The following is an 18,649-nucleotide window of genomic DNA, read 5'->3' as shown; positions in this document are numbered from 1 at the left end:
TACACTTGACTGCTGTCATAGAGCACCCCCAAAACTCAACTCTAATGATACTGGGCAAAGAGTAGAAAGAGAAACTATATATTACTATATATAGTTTCTATATACTATATATATACAAACTATATATATTGGAGAAACTATATATTAAAAATACTTTTTAGTCTGTATCATAAAAACCTCACCATTAAATGACAATTTTAATATAGCTGAATTTTCCAGACTTGTAATGTCTGGCTATGCATAACTTATAAATGAAGACCTGTAAGTTAACAACATATATTCCCACCACTTAACTCTGCTTTAACATCGTTGTCTTTTGTATAAACAATGCCACCACATTAACTAATTTAGGAGTCTGTTCCACTTCCAAGCACACATTTGTTACTTTATTTGTCAGAGCACAATCCCTATTTAATGATTAATCTGCACATATTATATGGAAACATATGTATTAAATATGCTCAGTCAAGTATATACTTCATCTGTCTAACTTTCACCTCATCTGTTCCTCAGATGTTACAGAGAAGCTTAAAAGTAGCCAAAAGATTTGTTACCATCATGTTTATCATTAAATAAATTTCCGTTCCTTAAAAAAGGTGAAGGTTCTAAGTAATTTGTTTTACTTACAATACAGATAAAAACAGACAACTTGGCTAATCCAAGATGCAAGAAGTTGCTAATATTTAATGCTAAATATTTCTGCAGAAGTGGTTTTATTTACAGAGCCTTTTACCTTTTTAGCAATTATAAAATATCTTTCAATGAAAACAGAGTTCTCATTTTCCAAACTGTAATGTGCTGTGTACCTGTACGTGCACTGCCCTCTCCTGGATAAAGTACTGGATCTTTGTTGTTCCTTTTTGTGATGGTGGAGTTCTGTCAGTGTTACCACAGTCCTAAGTAACGTGTTCTCCTGGCTATTAGCAGGCACCTCCTTTCCTAGGGGCTGTACCTTTAAAATAAAACGGGCCTGCTGCTCGGGAGCTGTAGCGTGCAATAAAGGAGGCCTCCCTAGCTAGGCTAGCTCTGCTCGGGTTTTCTTGGATGGGAGGTTTATGTAAATTCTGTGTAAAACTCTAAAGATTCAGTGGCTGCACAGATAAGCAGTACCAGAGCACAGCAGTTTGTAAGATCTCTTCACCCCCTCTGCGTGTGTGACAAAATATCTCCTTTGGAAGGGCTCTGTGTCTTTCTTTAAACAGATCCGCTGTTTATATTGAGAAAAACAAAAGTTGAAGTATCCCTTCTATGGAGACATCTACGAAGCTCCTGTTTTAGGGAAAATGGTACTGCCTCATACATGACAGCCTGCACTGCCAGACATTCAGAAAATGTTTCACACGTAAGGGCATTTCCAGCAGGCTCACATTTCCATCTGCAGTTTGGATTCATGTGAGCTGACTCTGCAACAGATAACTGACCTCTGAAGAATATATTCAAAATAATGAAGGTAGGTACAATTTCTTTAGGAACAAATGAAGGAAAGCTACCTTGGAAGTTCAGCTACAGGTAGGAGCTTAGGACAGGCAAAGGATGTAATGGGCCAGGCTGCTGTATCGCTGCCTGGCATCCCTCCCAGACTGCTGTTGTTTTACGGGGCCCGGTGACGCGGGGAGCCAGCGCCGGCCTCGGGGCGGCCGCTCCCCACAGCCGCCTCACGCATCCGCGCGCCCAGCCGCCGCGGCCGCGCCGGGAAATGGCGCCGCCGCGGCCGCGCGCGCCCCCGGGACGCCAGCCGGGTGGGCACCCCGCTAGCGGCGGGCTCGCGTGCCGCACACCGCAGGCGGCTCTCGGGCTCCTCTCTGCGGGCCCGGCCTGCCTCCGGGCTCTGCACTGCCCTGCGGCGACGGCGATACGGGGAGACGCCCCAGCCGAGCTCCCTGCCACCCCCACCATCACCCGCAGCGGAGCCGGCAGCATCCCCCCCCCGCCCCCGCCGCTAGGCGGATCGCGGCAGCCTTGGCCCGGCACCGCCCCCCCCAAGCGGCTCCGCGCTTTGGCCCTCTCGGGCCGCCGTGGGGCTGTGTAACGGCGTCTCGCAGCGCCGTTGGCGTCTTCTGCGGCGGCAGGGCCGGGCGCTCGCGGGCGGCGGCCGGGGACGGGCGAGCCGCGTCCCTTCCCTGCGGCGGCTCGTGAGGCCCGGGGCGCCGCGCAGCCATGTCTGAGGCGGGCGGGAGCGGTGACTTCTCCTCCCCGCGGAGCTCGGGCTCGGACTGCAGCCGCTTCTCGCTGCCGTCCACCTCTCGCAACGGCGCGGTGTCCGAGCACAAGCAGCACCGGCTCTCGGGCGGCCTCGGCCGCCCGCGCCCGCCGGCCTCCGAGGAGGAGGAGGAGGAGGAAGAGGAGCCGGAGATGGTGTGGGGGAGGCCCAGGCGGCCGGAGAGCGCCGAGGCCACCGGCGGCGGCGACGAACGCAGCAGGAGGATGATCCGCAACCAGTATCGGGAGCTCATCTACAGCGTGCAGCGTAAGCCTGGGGTGCGGGGCCCGGGGGGCTCCCGCCGCCGGCCCAGCCCGTGCCGCGGCCCCGGGCGGACGCGGGTTTCCTCCGACGGGGATGTCTCTGTCTCCTGGAAGAAATGAGGCCTGCAGGCGGGTGCTAGGGCTGGCGTTTCGGTGCCGCTCTGGGAGCTTGTCTTGGTCTTTTGAAGTACCTTTTCTGGGAGCTTGAAGTGCTTCGAACTGCTGAAATCTTGGCCTCGTAGTTAGCTGAGAATTTGTCTCCCTGAAAGCGTGGGGATGCAGAAGGACAGAGAGCTTACAGAGGGGTTTACCCGCACGTAACGTGCGTTCGAGTGCATTGATGCAGAGAGTGAACGTTTCTTAAGCTGGAGAAATAGTCAGCTGTTATTTGTGTTTGTTGTGCTTGAGAATGAGTCCTAATTTGCAACCGCAAATACCAGGATCTGCCGATGCCAGCAAGTTATCCGTGGGCTTTTTGGAAACTGTCATGAAGTTTTTAATAGCTTTCTATACAGAGATCTATTTTTTTTTCTTTTTTACTTCTTCCATCCATATTTAGAGTGTGCTGTTTTTCTCATTGCTATATTTTTGAGGCATGACAATGCTTGTTTGAGTAAGCACTACTAACTTCAGCTGCTCCTGCTGTTGGTTGTCTTCTGCATACTTGCTGAATTTACTGGGTTTTTTTTGTTTTCATTTTATTTTGTTTTTAAGAGATTGCAACACAGTTTATGGATGATCCAGTTCCTGTTTATGTAATCTGATGCTTTCCAAGAAATGCAACAGTGTTATGCCTGTGCATTGAGTATGCTGTACATTCTTAAAACACTTAGGGGTGGTGAGTAGCTGTCTAGAATTGGACATCTGAAAGTCTTTAAATGATACATACACAGGTGCATATAAGTAACTGTTTGACATGATGATTATCAGAAATCATCAAGCATTTTTTTTTCCTGAAAATCCATAGTAGTTTAAATAAGTGAGACAAGCAACATGCAGTAAACTACAGGATCTGGTAACTGCTTTGACACATATAAAATAACTGGAGCTATGAGGAATCTGACACTACTAAGCTTGGAGCTTTTTAGTAAAATATATTTTGGAGTGATGACATTGGATGTGCATAATTCACACAACTACAGTAAGTGATATGGTTCTACATTAATTTCAACCATATGAATCTCGTTCCATTGAAGTAAATGCAAAGTTATTACTGAGCATATGAGTGAGCATTGATAAGAATCAGGCCTATGCATTCTCACAATGAAAGTATTGTAGAGTCTTGTACATTTTGAGTATGCTGGGGTATGAACCAGCCACTTTAGTTTAAGTTTCAAGTATGTATTTCTTGGTGCCTTTATATTTATATAATTTGGAGTTTCATTTGTAGTTTTCCTTTCTCTCTTTCTCTCTCTGTCCCCCCCCAATCCAGAAAATCGTGAGGATATGCTGAATTCAAAAAGCAATAAACTGACAGAAGCTTTGGAAGAAGCCAATAAACTGTTTAGTGGAGGTAAAAACAAATTCTGTAGTCCTTGTTAGAGATGATTGCTTGACAGTTGGCCAAGTGTGAAGAGATGATGCTTTAACTTAAAAAACAAACAAAAAATGGTATGAGATTCAGTTTAGATCCAAGTACTTTATCAAAAATATGAAAGTATAACTTGAAATAAATAACTTCAGCTGAAGAGGATTTGCTTGAATAAGGTGTTATCAGAATATAAATATCATTAGTGTCTGTTTATACTTAGAAATGTTTTTTGCTTTATCTTTATAGTACAATATACATAAATAGTGCACAAATTAGAGGCATTTCTCTTTACTTAGAGGAGAAAAGCATGTTAATGAAAAATGCATTTTCTTCTTCAAAATGATGTGTTAGACCTTCAAGCTTGCCTTTGGCTGTGTCATACTCTCCCTTTCTTCTTTTTGTGGAAATAGCAAGTATTATGTTATTTGGTATGTTAGAGGTCACTGCAGTAACCTTTACAAAGCTCTAAACCTAGGATATTCTGTATGCTAAACTTTACTATTACATTTTTGACAATTAGGCATTATTAACATACAATCTTTTTTTTTCTTCTGTAACAGTTTCATGTGCACGAGAGGCTGCACTGGATGCCCAGTTTCTTGTCTTAGCATCAAATCTAGGAAAGGAGAAAGCCAATGAGTTGCACTCTGAGATGACAGCATTTGATTCACCAGCATTTGCAGAAGACTTAGTAAGTTCCAAACTCAGAATTTGCCAAGAACTTTGCTAGAAGTTTGCCCTTTTTGTTGTAGAATCATAAAAGTAAAGCCTTAGATAGGCAGAACCTGACTGTTCTGATAGAACTTAACACACTTCCTATGACTTTCTTTGATTAACTTTCTAGTTAGTATTGTTAGTTTTTTTAAACTATGTATTTAGCATTTTCAATTTACAGAGGGGGAAAAAGTAACTTACAAATGTAGTCCCCACATATGGAATAATTGTACTTTTGCTGCTCTATCACAGTTTAATTAGTTCGTGCTCTTAAAGCAGAGGGGGTTTTGTGCCTTTTTGGTTTTCGGTGTTTTTTTGTTGTAGTTTTGTAGTTTCATGGTAGCAGAGTAATTTCTTTATCCTGTTCACTGCTTTGTGTGTTTTTGGATGGGTTTTTCAAGGTCCTAGGTGACTGATGTGAAATGGGACTTTGGATTACTTGGATGCTTTTAGACATCTCATGCTTCTCTCTTATACTGTGGCTGGTTGGAAGAAACAGTTCACAATAGCATTGGAGCAGACTTTTTTTTTCGAGACAATTTTTGTAATATGTTACGATAGATGTATAAAGAGTCCGAGTCTTTGGTCAAGACTCTACAACATAAGAAAATCAAGTTTCATTCCTTTATTAAAGTTCTCCTGAAGAAGGATGGATTGGTGAGCACGGGGTTGGGCCAAAGAAGTTGTTTTATTGTATCTGAAAAGCTAGGCTTCCTGGAACTGTGTGGTGTTCAGAAATTGTGAGATACTTTCGCTTTATAGTGCAATTTAAGTAATGATTTGCTACTTCATAGGTCACTGAAATTCTGTTGGAGTACAGACAGTTCTACTTGCGCGTAGCTCTCTTTTTCTTTGCTGATCCTGCTTAGTGATTATTGCAAACATGCAAAAAGCTCCATGCAAGTAGAAAGCTCTCGCATTGATTCCTTACTGAAGACAGTGAGTCTCTGATCAGTGCAGCCAATGAAATGGTGGGACCTGTAATCATTATTGGATTAACATTTGAGCTTAAGCTTATGATTAGTGTTATTGCACTGGGGTGATGGCAGTTACCAAATTTTATTCTTGAATTCACTGACAGGAGACTCCATAAGAAGCCCTATCCTTTAATTTTCTTCCACTTTTTCATAATTCAGAGGATGGAAAATCAGGTGACCTTTACAGTTATCTAGGAGTGATGATGATATTCTAAATAATTAAGAACAAAGAAGGCTGCTTATATTCTGTAGTGTTTATGTTATCATCTATGATGTAAGAAAGAGGTTTGTTGAGGAAAGAAATACCTTCTTATTGGACCTAATGAAATCTTTGGGAAGATAAGACTGACTCATATCTGAAAGCATGCTTAAGATCTCTTGAAATGAGATTTAACCCTAGTCTCCATTTTCTTGCAGTCCATGCATTCTCTGACACTGAAGTTTCTATGTTCACTGATGACTTGCTTTTTTGATAAGAGCTACAAGCCATTCACTTATAAGAATTACTCATTGCTAAATACTAATACTGGATTTTGTCATCTAATTTAATTTGGATAAAACTGTATCCTAATAGGGAGTTTTAATATTGCACACAGCATGGCTGTTGTCTGTATACTGTGTAAGTCTATATGTGTGTGTTTTCCTGTTTTCACTGCAGCTTTGGGAAAATTGAGGTTCTTTTGTTACGCAATGATATTAAATATTAATCTAGCAGAACAAACACCATAACACAGTATTTCACCATTAATGCATCTACTGATCTTTCTCCAAGTGAATTTCCTTTGCAATTTTTTTTCTTTTGTAGCTAACATTCATGGGTCTAAATCGCATAGAAGTAGAAGAAAATAGTGATAATGAGGGCATTTCTGGTGGATATCTACCTAGTAATGCCTGGCATAAACTGGGAGCAGAAACAGAGAAGTATTTCAGAAGAGCACCTTCTTTTCACTACATGTAAGTTTATTTAAGGAAAGTTGTATATACTGTAGCTAATGGCCTTAATTGACATTAATTCTAAAAAAGAATTTTGTACTGATCTTTAGTGCCCTGGGCTTGAGTGAAGAGTTTAGTTTCAGGTTGCAGGGTGCCCACAAGGACTTCTACATAGCATCTGTTCTGAAAGGGAACTCCTTGTCTCCTAAATATCTCCTAATATTTTTCTCTTTGAGTCCGACTTGTCTTGGATACAAAATAATACCTTTTGTATATTCTAGGGATAGCAAGATATTCTTGATTTACCTCTTTCAGGCCTAAACCAGTAGACTTTAATCATCCTCTTTCCTTTCAGAGCTGACTCGTCACTTTCCTTTCTCTCCCCATAGAAGCTGCAGCTAATAGCATTAATAGAGGTTCATTCATTTCTTAACTAGGGTTTTATTAGACCCTGAAAGATGAAACTCATGTATCTTTTACCTGATGATTGTATCATGAGGCTTCTTCAAAATAGAAGCCAACAGTCCTTTTCATGCATCTATGTTAATGGACTGTCTCTTAGTAGCTTTCTTTTCAGCTCTGTCTTTGGAAGAAATCACCTGATTACTGGCAAGTGTCCTTGTGTGGAATCAGTGTCTTCTCTCTTTTTATGAGTAGGCAATACATTTAGTACGGACCTTTTTAGCTGCTATAAAATGACCCTTAGTCACCTGGCTTATAGACAGTACTCCAGTTTAAATCTCAGCCCGCAATATTAGTATTTAGTACCATCGAATTATGGTGATAGAGCTGATAAAACATTTCAAATCCATACTTGCACTTTCAAGGTGAAAGCTCTAAATGATAATATTGTCCTAAGAAAATCATAAAAACTGCAAAAAAGACTATTTTGGGTTTGTTTGTTTGTTTTTCTCCTCTGTGTAGTTAAGTTTTGAGATCTTAAGTAATGGTGGGATTCTTGTGATGAAAGATGTGAATATTAGCAAATATTAGAAAAGTGTTTGTTTTAAATAAAAGTAGAGTCCTTCTTGTAGGAAAAGAACTACTTAATTCTGACTCCATCTACTATTATCTGAGGTCCAAATTCTTTTTCCATGGTCAGCCCCTTGATTTTTGAAATGGAGCAGTGGGAAATTGCCCAACATAGGGAAGAGTATATGCTACTAAATTTCTGGATACTTGCTGAACTGACTTGAATTGACTCTCAGTTCACACTCTCTTCTTTAGGCATTTAACTTGGAGATTTAAGGCAGCCAAAGTTAGAGCCTAAATTGCTGATACAGTCAACGGGGAGAGGAGGGCGCTCACAAAAGTGCCTAAAGCTAGCGGATATATTACATTCTCATTATTTAATGAGAAACTTTGGATCTCTTTTCAATGTACTGAATGTTCTATTGATTGACTGTGTAGTATCAGGTTTTTTTTTAAGACACTTCTTACTGCAAACCTGAACTTACGGACACTGAACAGTGGATGAAAATGAGATGAATGTTATATGGAGGCAGTTTGCATACAGAGAAGTCTGCAATAAAAACAAATAGAGATTTTAGAGGATATGAACTTTGTTTCAGTTTAAAAGTTACTCTAGTTTTAAGAAAAGTAGACTTACTAAATTTTCAGTAAAGAAGAAAAGTTGGAATAATTAAATTAGTTTAAAACATCTTATTGATAGCTTTATTGTGAAGCAATCAACATGTATTGGGAATAACTACTGGGGATGGTTGTTTGTAGTAGCCTCTGAATGTGATAAGAGGCTTTGTTTAGATTTCAGTCATTATTTTGCACTTTTATCAGGAAATCAACTGCTCTGTATTGATTTCTTAACAAACTCTGAAAAAAATTTTCTCTATATATATTCTTTTTATTTGGTTTAGGTTGGGATCTTTCAAGTCTGATCCTCCGGTACCAAGGCAACGGATTGAGAGGCAGAAAAAGACTACAGGAAGAGAAGAAAAAAGGGCAATGCCTGCTCAGGTTTGTGAAGTACTGATTTTTTTAATGATTTATTATAGAATAGTTATTGCAAGTGATTTTTAAATCATTCTGTTGTTTATGCCGTTTCCAGGTTTGTAGTTCTGCACTGTGTAGTACTAAAGGATTCAGATTTAAATCTTAGGCCTCTTGCTTTGTTTTGTGCAGACTGTGGTATTTCACTAATTGAATGGGATGAAATAGGATTGACAGACTGATTTTTACTAGCTTCTAATATTTCTGCTGACAGTGGTTCACTACCAGGACTTGCCTTTCAAACAGAGGTGTATAAATATAAAAAGTACGTCCACAATGGATGACTGGCAGACCTTCCAAAATAATAAAAAGACCTGGGGAGCTTGTATGTCATTACTATTTATTGAGAGATCATACCCATAGAACTGTAACAAAATATAGTGGAGAATCTTGCTTTTAAGCATATTATCAATTTTAGGAAAGGAAAATGATATGAAGGAATTTTTCATTCTGTCATGAAGAATGAAAAATTGCCAGCTTACTGAAGTCTTGCAACACTGTGATAATATTTTTATAGAATTTCTTTTGTTTGTCAGCAAAGATGTTGATACTCTTGAAAGAGGAAAGAATTTAGATTGATAAGTGATGAAGAAGAAAATGATAAATAGTATTCTCTTTGCCTACCTATGCTTCAGTAGTTGGCCAAGTTCTAGTATGAAATGTCTGGAACAGTAATTATCATCACAAGAGAGCAGGACAAGTTCACAATAGCTTCTTTGCTCACTGTTCTGAAAGGAAAAACAGAAAAGAAATTTAAGTTAATGTGTTCTCAAGTTTTTTTTATATAACTGTCTGTGGCATTCATATAGGAATTTGGTTCATTAGCAGTAACAAACTAATGAGGTCACTTTAGTATTTTCCTTACTTTCTGTTTCCCTATTCCTTCTGTCTTCCTGTGTCAAAATGGCAAATGTTTGAGAAAACTTAGATTCAGAGGGACTTTTTTGAGAGTTTGAAAAAGTAAACCACGTTGTTACTGGGTACATATGGCTGATAATGACAGTTCAGAGAGAGGCAAAACATTGTGATGGCTTTTAAATATTGCTTGTTTCATAATAATCCAAATAGTGACAGAAATTGTGACATAGTGAATCGTGAATAGTGACAGAAATAGGGGCAGTTAGGTTTGTACTGGGAAGGAGAGGAGCTGGAGGGCTGGGAGAGTTGCTACCAAAAGTACGTAATCGCTTTTCATGCTCATGTAGGTAAACACTCAACAGTGTATGTTTTAATGTGTGTTAGATATATGGTTGTGTGTAAAGGTTTCTGTTGCTACCATTATTGCAAGGTGGTCAACAGAAAAGTGTTGGTTAACAGAAACAACAAATACTTTATTGAAAAGCATACCCCAGTGAATTTGGTACTCTGCAGATTATAGTACTTGAAAGATAATTTGATGTACCCTTCTTTACAGATAATGAACAAATCTAAAATTGGAGTAATATACCCTTTGAGATTTCAGGCTTGACCCCATGACTTTTCTTACAGGGGTAAACTTGGGTACCTTTTCTGAATACATGTTCAAGATCTTAATAAACAAGCTACTTCAATTTCTTCAATAAATTCACAGATTAAGTACCACCAAGGTTGTCCCAGTTCGTCAGAGTTAGGGGAAAGTAAAAGAGTACACCTGTAAATAGGCTTAAAACATATAAACAGTGACTCTTTCAGTTTGGCATTGTGCAATGGCAATTTATTCCTAAAGCATTTTGCGAGTTGTCTTATTTTCGCATAAGTGTCTGTAACTGTGCTCATGTGGCATGGGAAGAAAACCATATCATTTACATAATATGTTTGTGGAGGGCCTTTTAGTACTTACCACTGTGAGGTTTTTTATAATTCAGATCTTATATTTCTGCTAACATATCAGCTTTCTGGAAAAATACTTTTCAAAACTTAGAACACGTTTATCTTACAACAGTAGGTATGTGCATTGGAAATACAATTCTTGATATAGCAACTTTTTTCCAGTTAAAAAAGATGGAGGAGTCTCATCAGGAAGCTACAGAAAAAGAAGTAGAGAGGATCTTGGGATTACTGCAGACTCATTTTAAAAATGATCGTAAGTATGACTTCAGTTTAGCTTTTAAGGCATTAATTTGAGAAAATGAATACTCTTAGTTTTCTACAGTTAGAGAGGCTTTGGAGTTTGTAAGTAGAAATTCTTGTGCTGAAGGTTGTATGTTGACTAGATGTGTTTTAATGAACACTAAATACCCACTGGGGTTTGATAACCATCCAAAGTCAAAGCTTTCCCTCTTAGTAGAATGTATTTTTGGAGAAGGAAATTGAACAGTGACTTAGTTTCATACTTTACATAAAATTTTATATATGTATATGTGTGTGTGTGTGTGTATATATATCTGTATATATATATAAAAAATAAATTGTCAACTCCTTTATTTCCTTTCCCACGTATAGAGTAGCAGGGGAGGCAAAATGTGGAAGAAAATAAGTTAATCTAGGAACTTTACACTGCATATAATTGGGAATTCAGCATTACAACTAAATTGACATAAACATTTAGTTAGCTTTTAAAATGAGTACTGAATTTCTTAAGTCTGTATTTACATATCTGTTAGCTTCATGTATACCACCTGTTTTTAACAACTAACACATTTTTGCATCTCTAGCTGATATACCTATTTCCTTCTTTGATCTTGTGATTGATCCAAACTCTTTTGCACGCACTGTGGAAAACATTTTTCACGTGTCCTTCATTATAAGGGTAAGACATGATATGTTCTTGAAATCTTATTTTAGATACTGAAATTATAGAGAAATATAGAAGCAACAGTGAAACTTTCACTGTCGATACATTTACTTTTCAAAAAGTACTCTGGCTCACCTATGTTAATATCTTTATAGAAGTGTATGTCACCTTTACATACTTACGTTATTCAATTAAAAATGTCTCAGTTTGATCTTCAGGAGTAAGCAATGTCTAAGAGCTTATTACTAGGCTGCATAATAATGTTTAAGCAGTGAAAAGTCAGGGGGTATAGCTATATGTCTAAAAAAGCCCTTAAGCCTCCCTGATGTTGACTATTGAAATAGTATGGGGGAATAATACTATTGAGAAGGTTTTCTATTCCTTTTAGTGCTAGGTCTCATGAAACGGTAGAGTTCTGGATAAGGTCACAGAAAGGTCTGTTCAAGACCACTTTTAGAAGGTTTAACTATTCATGAATGAAGTTTTGGAGATTTAAAGTCAGTTTAAAGGTTTGGTCAGTTTAAAAAGAAACTACTGTCATATTTTATAATATTGTAAAGTCTTGTTTTTATACTTGTTTGTTCCAGTGTTGTAACTTTTTTTCAGTGATCCACTTTCAATCTTACTCTCACATCTTCATGGGTTTATAAATTCATTTCAAGTGTGTCTCTTCAAGTAAAAGTTATAGTGTTCTATTCTCTGCATAAGGTAGCACAGAAGGTTCTTTTGTAATGTTTTATATTCTTTTGGAGTCTGTAGATTGTGCTTCAAGCTATCTTAATTTGACATGACTAATTAATAAAATGTGTTTGCTGAACTTCGGAAAAGAGAAAAATCTACAAATATATCTTGACTAAATGTTGTAGCTTATTATATACTTTGGTTAGCCTTTCATAATCATATCACAATATATTTAATGAATGATTATGACTTCTAAAATCAATTTTTATAGTTTAATGTTAATGAACTGCCCTGTAGAAACTGAGTCCTCCTTTATGAATAACTACTATATAGTAATTGTCATACACTGATAAGAATCTTTATTCATATTTGGTATGTACATGCTCATGATTACATAATACAGTATTGGTGGATAACTGTGACAGCTCAGTGCCTTATCTCATTTGGATAGTTCTAATGTCTGAAATTTTACATCTTATTGTCTTTTAGGATGGTTTTGCACGATTAAAACTGGATGAGGATAAATTGCCAATAATAGGTAAAATACATTTAACTTCAAAAGCCTGAACGCTTTTGTTATAACATTAGAAAGTAGCTACATCTTGTGTATCACAAAACATTAAGTACATAGTTAGCTGCAAGAGTAGAGATTTGGGGATAAGCATGGAGTGCAACTGATGGCATGGAAACTTAGGAATTGAAAAAGTTCTGACCATTTAAATATTGAAATACAGAAAAAGTTGTCTATTATAATGATTTATACAACTTCTCTTCATAGAATTAAAAGGTTATTCCTTTTCATTGTAAGTGGTATTTTGGCTAATGAGTATATGAACATTGTTATGTTTTGCTGAGAAAGTATATTTCATATGCAAGAAATCTCATCTTTTACCTAGTTGAGCTGTGAAGTGCTGCAACTTTAAAACAGTTGAAAGGAAATGCCATCCTACGTACTGAGTCTTCAGCTTTCATTCCCAGAGGATATCAATGAGCTTAAGACTTTGGGTTTTCATGAAGCATTAAACACTTACCTCCTTCTGAGACTTTAAAAAATGTTAGTTTCTAGGGTTCTGTGAGGTAAGACTAAAGAAATTTCTCATGAAGCATAGGGTACCAACTATTGATTGAGACAAGTTTAGTGTTTTACTGATGTTTTACTGAGTCAATTTTTGTGACAGTTATGTTCCTGAAGGAAAATGACTTTAAGAACTTTGCAACTATAAAGATTATGAAAATATAATATTTTGAACAGAGCCTGCAAAAGATGATGAGGGAAAAGAGGATGACTGTAGTGCTCAAACACGGAACCAAGCTGTCATATCTCTGAGCCATCAAGAATGGAAGGTATAATCAATAGCACTTAGTGGTGTTTTTTTTTTTTTTATTTTAAGTGTAAGAAGTCTTGTGAGAGCTGTGCTGTTACGTACTCAGGGTAGGACTTGCTGTATATGTTAATATCGCTGCACTTAATTTTATGGATTTCAGAACAATCATAAGTCTAATGTTTTAACTGAAAGAAAACTAAAGAGAAGTGGGATGGAAACTTGATCTTTGATCCTTGAAGCCTAGTCGATTTAGGTGCTTCTAACTTAAAACTGTGCAATAATTTGCCTTTACTGTTTTATGAGAACCAAGTAAGTATGGAGTCTTTTTTTCTTGCTCTTATATAACATCTGCTTTCAGATGGGATATTCTGAAGTCTAAACAGAAGGTGATACACAAGAGCAGTAGTTTTGCATGTATTGATGAGGTTAGCTACCACCTGAAGCTTTGATGAACTGCTCTGCTTTATTCTCTCCATTCAGAACTGCTCTTTCTAAATGCTGTCAAATACGTATATCCGCTTAGCCCTAAGCGGCAAGAGTACAACTTTGGACTTGGATTAGAATTCAAGCTGTCAATAATGCTCCATACATTTCCTCAGTGTATGCTATTTTGAATAAATCCTCAGCAAAAAGTGTTTCTTAGCACAAGCAACTTGTCTCCTTTGTCCCTCACTCAAAATGTGTAGAATAGACTTAGTCATTTGCAATAGTGCTTTAGAAAGAGAAACCTCTTAGTTTCCCTTGCAGTAACTGCAATTATATTGAAATAGTTCAGCTCATGTAACTTAAGATGCTTTTAAAATTTTGTTATCTCTAAACAGGAAATTGTAGAAACATTTGAAATAACAGAACCCATGATCAGTCCTCCTTGTAACAACAATGAAGATGAAATGGAGATAGCTTAATTCTTCAAGCAAGTTCTTTTCATAAATCAAACTGAATAAATAAGGATACAATGTGCGAGTTCCTTATGGATATAGAAAACCTGCAGAGAAGCTACCTGTGATTACACATGTAGAAACACTTTAAGGAAGATAATTGTATAACATCTGAGAATTTCTTCATTCATGATCTCTTCACAGATCAAAACTTTTCCTTGTTTAATCTTCTTTGCAGTAATGAACTGAAAAGACTTTACTCTTACATTTGATGGCCAGTTAAGTGGTATACTTTAGTTCATTTTTGAGACTTTATACTTCAAATGCAATGTTGTGAAGAATCATAGCTTAGTTTTTTGTACTTTTTTTAAAACTTACTGACAGCTGATGTTAACAGACTAGTCTGAAGAAGGGCTTAGGGGAACAGGAAGGGAAGACAGGTTCCTCCCAGAATCTTTTAAATAATAGAACTGAATTATTTTATTATCATAAATGTTTGGTAAGTTCTAGAAGTTAATTGCATATTGTCTTAATGTCTTCTCTTTTTTTTCCCCTTAGGTGCCTTAAAGAAAAATATTTTAAAATGTTTCCTTCAAATAAGGTTTTATGTGTATATATTGTACAATTAAATTTATTTTTATTAGAACCATTTGACACTTTATATTAGCTGTCTTGTCTGTATGTCAGAGGTAGAAGTTATCATATACTTCCATTTTATTATGGCTTTATTTACTACTTTATAGAAAGTTTACTGATGGTTTTAAAGGCTTGCATAAGAAAGGAAATGCTATTCCTGTTGTTTCATCCTTGTCTTTCACCAGCAGCTGCCTGGAAATGGAGTTTATGTGGTTAACCATCTCTGCTTATTATCTATCTTGTTTTTTGTTATCTTAATAATCTTGGGCATTACAGGAAAAAATGATATCGTTCTCCTGTTCTTACTCTTCTTGAAATCAAGGTTTGACATTTGGGAATTTGATTTCAGATCTGCAGATAGGGGTGAAAAAAGAAGAGGAATTGCTAAGTTTATCATGTGTTGCTCGCTTTGTAAGGTAGGCAGGAGAGCTATATTAGGACAAGGCATTTTCCTCAACAGAAATAAAACTTAGCTCCATCCTCAGAAAATGCTGTTCTGAAGAACACTGTTTCTGGTGGTTTTTAAGATTCTTTCTCCCTTTTCCTTTTGCTTTAGACAAGTGTTTCTGCTAAAAAAGCTGAGGTCATACTTACTAAGTGGATATTGAGGCTCTATTATTAGTTTTCTCAAACACTATATTGCATTCAGCCAGGTGTTTACAAAAAAAATGAATAATTTAAATATTCTCTTTTGCATTTCAGAGAAATAGTATTCTGCTTGAAATTCCCCTTCACCAGTAGGTGTCTGAAGAATGCAGTATGGATTCATCTGCTGTCCTGTTACTAGCAGAATGTCTCTAGGTGATGATAAAATGTGATCAGGTTATGAGGATATTTGAAAACAGACATAGCTTGATCATCTTTGGTCATCTGCAATAAAGCTGAGAGCTGTATTTCTTCAGCCTTCCAGGCCAGCTCCTGGTTTATTCTGAAGTTGACAGGGTATTTACTGCTGAAGACTAGGATGAAAAAGCATCAAACTGCTCTGTGAAATCTGGCTCAGGAGTACCTTTGAACTGATCAAGCTAGCATCAGATCAGGCATATTTGTGTTGTCTGGCAATGCTGTTAATGTCTTGTCTGCTTGTTTGATGCTAATTGCATCGTATTGGCAAGCGTTGTGAGTCTCCTTTATGCATGGCAGATCAAGGGTAGAGCTATGTGTTTTTCTCCGGAAGACAGGGTGAACTCACCCACAGGATTGGCCTCTTGAGAATGTTCAGGAAAGGTAAAACAAATCAGTGAAGCCAGTGTACATATTCTACTTCACTCTGGAAATTTAATTAGCACTTATTGCCTGTGCTATGGCATTTGCATGCTATGTTTGGTGTAATTACGCACAACTAGTTAACAGTGGCTTGAAGTAGGAAAGGCAGTATTCTTAATTTCAACGGTAACTTCACTTGGTTAAATTATTGCGCCGTTCAGTAGTTCTGTAGTTTGTCAACAGAGCCTTGCCGCGCTGCAGTGGAGAAGGCTTAACGGGGAGAATTTAGGCTTGATAGTTCTTACGCAAATCCAGGGAGCTGGGGAAGGCGCCAGGCGGCTTGCTGCGAGCACGTAGCAGGAAGGCGATCTCCGAGCAGCCGCGTCCTGGCCGCACCCGCGCCGCTGCCGCTGCCCCCGCCCGGTGGCCCCGCGGCCGACGGCGGCGCTGCGGGGCAGGCGGCGCCGCGCCGCCGGGCGCGCAGGGCCAGCGGAGCACGATGCGGTGCGCCGTCGTGGAGTACAAGGGCTGGAAGGAGGGGTACCGCTGCGGCTACTGCGCCTCGGCGCAGGGGAAGGTCTCGGCGGGTGAGTGCGGGGAGGCGGCGGCGCAGGGCTGCCGCCGGGCCCGGCCGCCCCGCGCCGGGAGCCGCGCTCCGAGCGCGCCCTCACTAAAGATGGGAGCCGGCGCTTCACTCGCCCGTAGCGAATATGGTGGGGCCCGTGGGGCGGCTGCTTCCTGTGGGGCGCCGCCTGCGGCCTGCCCGTAGCAAAGATGGCGGCGGCTTCCGGGCGTTCCGGGGTGTTCGGTGGGGCGACGGGCAGGGCGCTGTCCTGAGCGGAGCGACGTGGCGCGGCCGGGCCGCCGCGGACGATGGCGGCGGCCGAGAGCTCTCTTAGTATCGTCGAGTACTTCCGGGGAGAGGATGGCTACCGCTGCGGCTACTGCAAGAACGAGACCGGCAACCTCTCCCATGGTGCGGGCTGAGCAGAGCGGCGCGGCGGGGGGGGCCGGGCAGGGCCGCGCCGCGTCGCAGGGGCGCCGCGAGTGGGGCCGATGCCGGCAGGGCCGCGAGGTGCGTCTAAGAGCAGCGCTTTGGGAGCTGCCGCCCTGCAGCCGCGTCCCGTCCTCTGCCCTGTGCCCTGCTGCCGGGCCTGGGCGCCGTAAGAGCCGCCAGCGAGCCCGGGGGCCGGCGCAGTTTCATTTCTCAGGTGCGGCGCGGCGGCTGACCTACCTGCTTCTCCTCGCTCGGCGGCAGCTCGGGCGCCCCTCAGCACGCTGCATGGAGTGTGCGGTTAGGTCTCCCGCAGCCGCCGGCGGCGTTCAAGCTGGGCGGCAGCGGTTTAACAGCGCAGGTGTGACTGTGGAAGCACGTTTGACTGTGGCCATATGGTATTCATATGGTAAAAGGGTATTGTAGTGGTATTGCTTTTTTTGAAAACTTTAAGCTATTGTAGGAAAAAGATTTGAATTTGTCTGTTTTCGGGTATACTAGTAGTTGCTATAACTGATTAATTTTATTTTGCAGAGTTGTAAGATAAAGACTGCATTATTAGAATGATATAAAAGTTTTAATTATCTGTTTAAAGATGAAGTTAGCACAACAGAGGAAAAATGCAAAGGATAGGAATAATCAATGAACCGTAATATCTAAAACTTAAAATGTTACTGTTGGAAAGAGGGAGGTGAAAGGCCTGTGTTTTTTGAGGGCTCACTCTTTTCAGCTGTGCCCTTTGGAGGAAGTGTGTTTTCCACTAATAATACTTAACTTATAATTAAATATTTATTAAATATTTAATAATATATGATTACTAATAAAACAAAATCTACTGAAAAGATATTTGCATGACGTCAGGTTATCTAGTGAAGGTGTTTACCCTTTATTCCTTTAGTTATCAACCTCTTTTATCGGGTGGGAGATCCACCCTTGAAACGCCATGCTTGCTGTAGGTAGTGAGATAAGCACGGAAGACTTTTTTTTCCCCCAGGATAGAAATACATACGTGTAAAGTGTATAACTTAAAACTTTTACATGATGATAAGAGTGCTCTAATTTAGGATGTTTTTATTGTATTCCTTGCTCTGTTTAATCCCTACGCGTGTGACATGATGCTCTTTCCTCCTTTGGTGGTAGATAGGCACATGTAAAAGTTACAAGCCTGCTGTATTTTTTGAGTAACGGACCTGAGCTTTCTTACTTCAGCTAGGTTATATTTTAAGAAGGCTGAGAGCTGACAATTGTGAAGTGGTTTCATTTTTTTTCCTCAGAGGCAGCCTAGAGGGACTGAGAGCCTACCTGCACGAAAGGGTTCAGCAGGCTTAAAGCTGTGGCTAGGCAAGCTCTCCTTCAGCCAGCTCTGCAGGACGGGGCACAGTCAGAGGTTACAGTTCCCGCGCATCTGCCCTGTCTGTAGCTGCGCGTGGAATTGCTCCCGAAGTGGTCCCTGGAAGTGATCACAGTTAGCTTCAGCATCTTTCATAAGAGTTTTTCTGACCCAGATCAGTTTGACAGAGGAACAGTTGTATGTGTCATTTTGTTGGTGTATCTTGGGGAAAGGTGACAGGTGGGATGGTAATCTTTTAGC

General features: G+C 39.9%; 2 protein-coding genes and 1 long non-coding RNA gene across 13 annotated transcripts in view; 2 read left to right on the top strand and 1 right to left on the bottom strand.

Moving 5' to 3' along the window:
* Nucleotides 1–1,974: 1,974 nt before the first annotated feature.
* On the top strand, nucleotides 1,975–16,491 carry NSMCE4A (NSE4 homolog A, SMC5-SMC6 complex component). 4 transcript variants are annotated; one of them, XM_067300339.1, is made up of 10 exons: nucleotides 1,975–2,467; nucleotides 3,896–3,976; nucleotides 4,555–4,685; nucleotides 6,491–6,639; nucleotides 8,493–8,592; nucleotides 10,597–10,687; nucleotides 11,259–11,353; nucleotides 12,509–12,557; nucleotides 13,272–13,363; nucleotides 15,561–16,491. In XM_067300339.1, the coding sequence occupies exons 1-10, from the start codon at nucleotides 2,158–2,160 to the stop codon at nucleotides 15,597–15,599; spliced, it is 1,137 nt and encodes a 378-aa protein (XP_067156440.1). In that variant the 5' UTR covers nucleotides 1,975–2,157; the 3' UTR covers nucleotides 15,600–16,491. The 4 variants fall into 4 exon arrangements, with proteins under 4 accessions (XP_067156440.1, XP_067156441.1, XP_067156442.1 ...); XM_067300340.1 differs by lacking the exon at nucleotides 15,561–16,491 and adding an exon at nucleotides 13,703–14,254 and having other exon boundaries at nucleotides 1,976–2,467; XM_067300341.1 differs by lacking the exon at nucleotides 15,561–16,491 and adding an exon at nucleotides 14,781–15,144 and having other exon boundaries at nucleotides 1,977–2,467.
* On the bottom strand, nucleotides 3,977–17,822 carry LOC106499023 (uncharacterized). 2 transcript variants are annotated; one of them, XR_010884762.1, is made up of 3 exons: nucleotides 17,299–17,822; nucleotides 9,250–9,353; nucleotides 3,977–4,052 (listed from the first exon to the last, which is right to left on the bottom strand). It is a non-coding gene; the product is annotated as an uncharacterized lncRNA (long non-coding RNA). The 2 variants fall into 2 exon arrangements; XR_001295095.1 differs by lacking the exon at nucleotides 17,299–17,822 and adding an exon at nucleotides 15,453–15,545.
* Nucleotides 16,493–18,649, top strand: part of ATE1 (arginyltransferase 1) — a 97,349-nt gene continuing 95,192 nt past the window's right edge. The window contains exon 1 of one of the 7 annotated variants that reach the window (XM_067300331.1): nucleotides 16,493–16,651. In XM_067300331.1, coding sequence (XP_067156432.1) covers nucleotides 16,564–16,651 — 88 coding nt within the window. In that variant the 5' untranslated portion in view covers nucleotides 16,493–16,563. Of the gene's footprint in view, nucleotides 16,652–16,783; nucleotides 17,041–17,060; nucleotides 17,140–17,877; nucleotides 18,587–18,649 lie in introns of those variants that run through there. The other 6 variants (XM_067300337.1, XM_067300330.1, XM_067300335.1 and 3 more) reach the window with 6 other exon arrangements.

This window comes from Apteryx mantelli, chromosome 7, assembly GCF_036417845.1.
Source record: "Apteryx mantelli isolate bAptMan1 chromosome 7, bAptMan1.hap1, whole genome shotgun sequence".
Lineage (NCBI taxonomy): Eukaryota > Metazoa > Chordata > Aves > Apterygiformes > Apterygidae > Apteryx > Apteryx mantelli.
Note: the sequence above shows the minus strand (reverse complement) of the source record. Positions and strands in the feature narration are given on the sequence as shown.

What these genes read in the sequence shown, in the direction of transcription:
- NSMCE4A (XM_067300338.1), top strand. Translation starts at nt 2,158, where the DNA reads ATGTCTGAGGCGGGCGGGAGCGGTGACTTCTCCTCCCCGCGGAGCTCG. An exon ending in GCTCATCTACAGCGTGCAGC is followed by an intron (nt 2,468 to 3,895) that starts GTAAGCCTGGGG and finishes CCCCCAATCCAG; the next exon opens with AAAATCGTGAGGATATGCTG. An exon ending in CAGCATTTGCAGAAGACTTA is followed by an intron (nt 4,686 to 6,490) that starts GTAAGTTCCAAA and finishes TTTCTTTTGTAG; the next exon opens with CTAACATTCATGGGTCTAAA.